This window comes from Haliotis asinina, chromosome 5, assembly GCF_037392515.1.
Source record: "Haliotis asinina isolate JCU_RB_2024 chromosome 5, JCU_Hal_asi_v2, whole genome shotgun sequence".
Taxonomy (NCBI): domain Eukaryota; kingdom Metazoa; phylum Mollusca; class Gastropoda; order Lepetellida; family Haliotidae; genus Haliotis; species Haliotis asinina.
The window spans coordinates 75,584,152-75,592,805 of NC_090284.1; the positions used below are offsets into that span (position 1 = coordinate 75,584,152).

Here is an 8,654-nt window from a genome sequence, read left to right on the forward strand (position 1 = left end):
TTGGCAATTCATGGACACCTTATTTACTATGTGTGGCAATTCACGGACACCCTATATACTACACTTGGTTATTCATTGCCACTATATACTATATTTGGCAGTTCAAGGACACCATATATATTATATTTGGCACTTCGGGGACAAGTTTTCTTCGAATATTAGAAACAGTAATGGTTACTACTTGTGGGTGGTGCTGCCCTCAAAAAGTGAGTTATCTTTTCTTGGCGACCACTACGAAAAAGTATGATCCGCACATACTAGTCGAAACGTGTCATTTTACTTGCCGTATGTGACACGTCAATACGCCACAGATACATATGCCGTCCAAAAGGCGATACTGTTGTATTTATAGCGGGCAGTTTAAGAAATGTCCAATTTCATACTGCATTCTTTTTAAATAGTTACCGAAACTTCCTTATTTTCATGCACGTTTGTTTTCTATACATGTATTTTTTTTTTCTGCTTGATGAAATCAGCTCTGAAACTGCATGAATGAGTAAATACGCGTCTAGAAGGTATGAGTATTTGCCGCACCATAAGCACAGCGGCTTTTCACCCCACGGTTGTTTCTGTGGCTAGGCTTTTAACATGCTGGCATGTCGTGACTGTCGACATGTACAGTTAATCTTCAACAAACAATGTTTGAATAAAGCTCAGTTTTCCCTTTCCCTCAATCAATACAATTACGACTTCATATTATTAAAACTGTCGCATTCATAAAGCAACGCTAATAGTCATAACTGAAATAATGTGAACGTCATATGATTAATAAAGATTAATCATATCACCCCGTGAGAGACAGCTACTGGAGAAGCCATTTCCTTAATGATCCACCAATGAGGAACAATTATACCATTATAGGCGCTGAAAGTACTGCGAGCGGAAATCGCTGCGGACGATACAGTTACAGCTTACATTAACACCATCTCCGGGGATAGGGACGCGTGGAGGAGTGTTGTAATATTTGGTGGTGTGTGGGGTGTTGGGGAGGGGTGGGGAGTACGATAGGGGTATGAGCTATGTTGTATCAACTTGGCAGAACAACAATTTAAATCAGCGCTTATATAATTTACTGATGAAACTCCTGACACTTCCCAAGCAGAATAAATAACTTTCTGATAGTTCCTGCATTGTCATATGCCATTACTTTACAAAAGTGTGTTAACATTTGGATATTGTAGAAATAGTCACGTACTTTGCAAAAGTTTAATGGCATGTGACAGTGCAAGAACTATATGAACTTGTTCTACGTATTCTGCAGTGTAGCGGAGATATTTTCGTGCACAATTCTTACAGGATTCCTAAATAGATCATACAGACAGCATTCAGTTTGCTGTATCGCTACATATATTCCAAACTCATGCAGACGGCATAACAATCGGCGACAGAATAGATATCCATCACATAAAAGCACGCGAACACTGACGACCTAGCATGCAGGCATTCATGACAAAGGCTGTATTTATACATCAAATCTATGATGACTCTTAGTAGTTTCTGGCTTTGAATCTTTTTTTCAGTATTATCTGGCCTATACCAAGCCTCATAAATTGAACTTTTTCACCGTACCGCCTGAGATCTTCTGTCACAAGGAAATTTAGGGGGTTTGTGAGGGACACTAATGACCCCAGGGCCACGCGAGCCTCTGGTGTGTGTATATTGCACATTCCACCATGTAAAGTAGTTGTCTAACATAATGTCATTATAAAACCATTAACGCTTCAGTAACACATTATCCGACGACAGGGCTATCTTCAATCGGTTAAGGAATGTCAACATCATCGATCGATAAGCATATACTTACATCAGGATTGCACGTTCCGGTTAACTCTTGTTTTTCCCGCAAATCTCGACTTTGTAAATGTTTCAGAAGAATATAGGATTTCCGTCCAGATCGCCCTCTGGCACCCCAGTACATGATGACAACTTGTAAAGCGACGACCAATACCGCTGCCCACAAACATCGACGTATGTGTAGACGCATCCTGCACTCGCCATCGACACCCAGCTCTTCAGTTGTTCCTTGACTCCACACTGAAACTACCAACAACCGCCTATAAGCTTAAACACAACGTGGATGGTGCTTGGTTAAGCTGCATGTTGGCGAGGGGGTTTTGTCAACAGCACAATACAGCTTTCCCTTGCAGCTTACCGCCCTAATTCTCCCCGACTGCTGGTTATATAGCCCCATCACATAAAACCTATTGCCCGCTTAATTGGCCTACATTGAACCGGTTACAACTACGATCCACTAGTCATCCAGCAGTAATCTTTCCCCTGCCTGGTGTACTGTGTGTTAATCTAGTATAATGATTCGACAATTCAATACCTGCTAATAAGATAATAACCATTCAAAATTATACCAATACGACATCCAGAAATACCCTCAGCTCGACAAGCCTGCTCTATGTGCAGAATAATATTTGAATATGGTGAGTATCGATGGAACTATATTCTCGTACCTTATTATATCAAGTTCATTAGATGGGAACGTTCTCTTTTTCTCGCTAATAAAAACACAGCTGTCATGCCACACTCTATTGTGTAAACGATTCATTAATATCCACAAATGGACACTTTGGTGGACAATTATGCATGCCTCTAGTATCTGGCCGCACATTTCAATTAATGCACAGCTGTGTCATTGGAATTGACTGAAATGTTTCTAACTCGAGTGAATTATTTCAAGTTAGCGGGAAAAGATGTGTCGCTAGCAGACCTCGAACAAAGTCGTAAAGATTTCTGTGAAAGTTTGGAAAAAAATCAGCTAGCGACTGTGTATGATGCTTGTGCAACAACTGCTTATATAATATACCTGATGTGTGACCCGGTGAAGAACCGGGCTGTATAAACATTACACAGAGTCATAGCCACTCCATGCAAATATTTTCAACAGAAGTCTAACAGCAGGAATGTATGAAAGTTGAAGAAATTTGGGAATTTGTTGAGCTTTTTGAAGTCGACTCGTAAATGAGGGCCGTCGCGACACGGCGGGGATAGCCGTGTGTAATTGACGAACCACCAGTTATTCGTATGTACGTAACTTCATAACCCCCAAGAACGCTGTTCCTGTGTCTAGTGAGCTGATCTCTCGGAACGGGTGTTCCTGTGTTCAATGCATTTATTATTATTCATGAATTCACGATGAAAGATACGGTAACAAACTTTCTAGAATCACCACGACTATTTTTAAAGCCAATAACGGTCTTTGAAGTTTGACTGTCTGTATGTATTATTCGATTTTTTACATTTAGAATATCCTTGCTTGCATATATTTCATTTTATCAAATTTCGCATCATTCTGAGTCACAGTTTTAATGATAGGTTACACATAATCCAATGAGTTTTATTCGTAAAGATGAACTTGAAAGCTGTGAGTTTGAAGGACTGTGCTTAGGGCGAACGAATTGAATATTTATTTGTATTGGCAGTGCGGAACTTGGTGCATATGACACCGGAATACAAAACGAACTCAGGACATATTCGGCGCTATGAACAGAAGAGAAACTAAACTCAAAGTGACCGAAGCTATGATTATGGAGATAGGATACACTGTGTGGGTTGTCGTGATTAGCAAGACTACATAACAGACTGCGGATCGCATGCAATACGAAACAGTGAAATTGACAGTTCTCCTCACATTGCTATTTACAACGTCACTCATATGTCAGGCTTCTGTCTCGGGTAGTAGTATTTACATATTGTAACCGCATCCCTCCTTAGGAGGGTTCTGGGAACTGCCTTGGCAATTACGGACTCCCTTTAAGGAGTTGAAACAGTTTGACAACTCTATTTACTGGGCTATTGAAAATACGGTTTACTAAAAGATGAATGGCGAGGAATTGTTTTACAAATGACGAATACAAACGTAGATCATACAGCGACCTGTCGTCATGTTTCAATCGTGCGTTTGTATATCTGGCCAGATTGGCAACAGCACACGGTGACCTAGGTTACAGCCGGAAATTCGGACATGTAGTGACCCCTCGTATGGTGTCCACAAAGTAACCTTCAGTTGGGATATCACAAGCCTTGCCACATGACATAAGAAATCGTCTTTAATGAAGACGTCTCAGAACCGTTAACCCATACAGAAGCTTCGGTAAGTTCGTTAGTGGAGGAGCTTGTCTGGATACAAGGGACTCAAAATGCCAATCATTTGTTGCAAAATTTGCCAAAAAACTTACGATGTGTTCTATTATTTGAAAACAAAAACAAGTGCATTCTGTCCCTCCATGACCCACAGTGCAGACGAAATAACACATACATGTTAACAAACATATCAATACTGTCTAGACTTGGCATATTATTTGTCAAACTCACCTACTCTGGGAAATGTGCGGCTTTTATGCATTCATGTCTGCACGTGTTATGCACGCAGCCTGGTCGCTGTTTGACGGCTGTATGTTCTATTCCCACTGGGAAGGAAGACGGAGGGAATATAACATTTGTTTTTCTCTGTGGGGAATGCAACAACATGATATTAGTCTGATTGCATCAAATGTCAGTGATGTCGACCACTACCACCACAGATCTGACAACCACTAGAACAGAGTATTCCTCGATATGCTCCTTCCCATGATGAGGACTGTGTCGGTGAAGGCAGCGTTCACTAATAGGATAGAAGCAATATTGTTTTAATGACAGGCGAATATACGAAAAACTATATTTGCTCAAACGATGTGTTTTCTGGAATTATTGCCTGCAAGGTAGTTGTGACGACAGATGGTAGGTGGAGGAATGTTACTTTAGCAACGGCAACGCCAATCACAACACATTACAACATCATTTGCTCTTCAAACTTTTAAGTCATCTTTGAACAGGGTTTAACAACTGCATCTCATTTGTATCCGACATATTGAATTCATTTTTCTCTAGGTTCTGATCACGAGATGACAGTCGTCATTCACGGCTCAATGAGATGCGACATATGTAAACAATTTGCTCTGACGACGAAACAATGACGCATGCGACACTCATACACTACACAATAAACAATTTCATATGTGTTTCTGTTCATGTGGCAATGCACGGCAGCTTCCCTTAAACTGGTTCATGACGCTGGATAGACTACCATCTAGTTCAGTAAAGCCGAGACTGATGTATCGAGCACTACGACACCAAACATCCGAATCATGTGTCTATATCCTGTTGTATCTGATTACTTCCGCTGCCAAACCATTTCAAGCATAATGAGGAAGGCGGATAGTGGTCTCTCTGGTATTAAATCATATCAACTTTCATAATTAGTTTAAACCATTGTCACATGATTGAGACGAAACTTTACGATTATTACATGTCGATCGATGCTTGTTTCATCAGATGAGTGATTGCACAAGGCGTCTCGTTTCCCGGATAGAGATCACACTACACATTAATTTCGGTCTGACGAAATATTACAAAAAATAACATACGATGGCGTTTGGTTTTCATAGAAGTGGTTTAAGAAATATGCACAGGTGCACTGAGTAATTACGCGCTGGTAAAGGGTTGTTATATCCGTGTTTAGTGTACAGGTTACTTGTGAATTGGGAATCATTGTACTACATACACGTGGAAGGCAATGCGATAATTCGGCAACATTGTGAAGCCATTATTTATTACAATAATGCCGCATATTCTGATGATCTAGTAAAACAAGATGCTGTGAAATAATGTTCCGTTATTTGTGTACATGAGTCTGTGATATCTTAAGATATAAGTTGAATTCATATGTGAGTATGAGCTTATTCATGCAACAATGTTTGGATTTATCTTTAGTACAGATTTGATAACAAACATCTGCCGACATGACCTTAGCTTACTGTATACTTCTTACTGTTTTATTCGTTTTGCTCCGAATACTTCACGTCTCTTAATTTCACTGAGGGCACTTCAGTTCACTTCACTTTCCTTTGTTTTGTTGCAGTGGGTTTTGTTTTCACAAAAGTGCATTTCAAACCTTCTTCATCTTTACCCTGTGAGACTTCCGCATGGCGGTGAATGATGTGTCTACACCACATAGTTCGTGACTGTTGTGTCCTCCATCCTCTCCTGATAGTGGTTGGAAGTACTGAGGTCGGGCATATGCGACACACAACTATGGTGTCCTATTATTGTCATTGCGCGTAGCGTAAAGAACACATTACACAACACAACACATCCACCCATCGACCACACCCCCGGCCGTGCCCCATGGTTACATTGCTAGCTTTACACGCACCAGGCCTTTGTTCAGTACTAGCTGAGTGATGTCAAACTCGAGGTCACTCAACGGGTGCCACGGCTCTATCTTTTTCTCAAAAGAAAAGTTACTCACACCTTCCTGACATGCATTTTGTGAACAAAATTATTTAGTCTGTTATCTTGCTTCTGGAGGCACGTCATCGTGATCGACTCGGATGGATTCAATGATGTCGAGATCAAAGCGGTTCCGTTCGGTAACTCAGTGTTTTGGCTTTTGAAACTGAAGATGTCACAGCGACCTTGGCCTGTAAATAAAACTTATGAGAGTTTCAGTATTTTCCGAAATGGAACACACGAGTGAGAGCCCTGGCCACAGCTATAGGATACTGTATGAAACAAAATACCCTCCGGTATTCTCACGAGATTTCCACATCTGGATATCGTGGACATCGATTTGTTAAAGTAATCAGCCTTAAAGTAAAAAATCATGAGAATGCGACAATGTCCTGTAGCAGGATTCCGTACACAGCGGGGAAATAGCATTAAAATCATATTAATAAATTACATAAATTGTTGTGACACGAAACGGCATTTTCGGCTGAAATATCAAAATGATTACCAACAGTGGCACTAATTGTTCCGCCAAGTCGGAATTAAACGATGGCAGAGTTTCGGCATATCGAAGGAATAGTGTGTGTAGTGAATGATGTGTGGTTTTGTGTGTGACGGGGGTGGGGTGTGTGGGGGTAGGGGGTGCGGAAGTAGGGGCTACGTTAGGCCATTGCATCACCGAATACCTTCCTGTACATCAACATCGTGACTTAAATAACAGAACCTCATTTCGTGACTCCCCATTTTAACTGTCTGTCACTCGTACCTCTGTGTAGACGGACACTAATCATTGCTAATACAACTGTCATGTACTGAAACTCTGGAGCAGCACATTTAGCATCATGAGGCTTGCGTCTCATCGATCTAATGAATAGTGTATGTGTGTGTACGAGTATGTGTGGTCGCGCGCCCAATGCATGATGAAAGCCGTGTGTGTGCATCCAATGGCTTATCTGACTGGAGGCGGGTGGGTGTTCGCGCAACATGTCTCACACATCCAGAAAAGCAGGCTGAAGTATCGCATGAACACTCTCATCAAGCAACAGGGCTGTCCCCGCTGACACCAAAGACGAGTTTTGTCGAATAGGCCCCCACAAACTTCACAAATAATTGACATTTTCCAGGATCAGAAAATCGTCTTACTCCTCGTCCCGTGTAGCCCCTTAAACCTTACACCACTAGACATGTCCGTTTTGATGTCGTTATACGTCTGATCAGAGATCAGTAACAATGTCAAAGTTGCATCGGTTCACTGCTTTGGAGTCAACCAGTATCCTGCTCAGCGTGCTGGGGTAAGTTGCTTCAGGCTGACAACTGGACCATTTCGGCCTTGCTCCATCTGGACGTATTTCTTCTGCTATAATGGTTGACGGTAGTTGGCTTGCTCATTCAGAACTGTAAGGGACTGCAGTAGCAGACTGGTGTGTACTGTATCGTGCATATTTCATTATAACACGAATATATAACGCCATGTGATGTTAGTATCGGAACTGTTTATCTTTTACTTTACTAGTGCGCATTTATCTGTTGTATAATGACATATCTCTGCATGCAGGCAGTGGGGTATCCCATGATGTCACACTCATTCATCTCACTGTCAAGCTTCACTGACAACCCGGGGGTCCCTGCTTGTTGTAAGGGCGGCAAACGAGACTGGATATTGCGTCTGTGTGAACTGGTTGGTGCATACCATAGTACATCCGTAGATAGATGCTCATTATTTTACTGATTTTCTGTTTCAGCCTGACATCCATGCTGCTGTGTTATGGCCAAGATAATGACGTTAATCATCTGTATGATTGACATATTCAAAGTTGCTTGATGTAGGTAAAATGCCACACCGGTCATAGAACTTCAGACAAGCCAAGGATGTTCATCAACCGAATCTGGGATATGCAGCCACAACCAGCAAACCCACAGCAAGATCAGCAACATCACCGATACACACGTCTCCATGGACTACAGCTGATATATATGCCACGTAGTGACTGTGTGAATAATGCAGGCCATGGACCAACGTTTGACGACGTGTTCAGCCAGTCGCCTACAGCGTCTATTGGGTCTGTTCACAGCTGTTCTCTCCATGATACCGGCATTCAGAACACCTAGACATTGACGTTTGTTAACAGTTCCTTGTTGTGTGTCTGCAACTTTTCTATTATATGACGGTGAAGTGAAATGATTGAATGAAATGCATAATCAGTGTTTCATAGCTCGAACGGAATGTTCCTCTTTTGAAAAGCTTACGCACAGATTACTGTGAATCTTAGCTTAGTCGGATATCGACTCGGGAGATATATGAATGGATTTTGTTTAAACCACCGTGGCCAGCATGCAGCTATTTTACAGCTATATCACAGCCATATCACAGCTGTATC

The 8,654-nt window shown here is 41.6% G+C and overlaps 1 protein-coding gene across 2 annotated transcripts in view; it reads right to left on the bottom strand.

Moving 5' to 3' along the window:
- Positions 1 to 2,396, bottom strand: part of LOC137284277 (lysosomal alpha-mannosidase-like) — a 34,505-nt gene extending 32,109 nt beyond the window's left edge. The window contains exons 1-2 of one of the 2 annotated variants that reach the window (XM_067816030.1): positions 2,364 to 2,396; positions 1,805 to 2,040 (exon numbers count right to left, since the gene is read on the bottom strand). In XM_067816030.1, the coding sequence (XP_067672131.1) occupies positions 1,805 to 1,984 (180 nt within the window). In that variant the 5' untranslated portion in view covers positions 1,985 to 2,040; positions 2,364 to 2,396. Of the gene's footprint in view, positions 1 to 1,804; positions 2,041 to 2,348 lie in introns of both variants that reach the window. The other variant, XM_067816029.1, reaches the window with a different exon arrangement.
- Between the last annotated feature and the right edge of the window lie 6,258 nt (positions 2,397 to 8,654).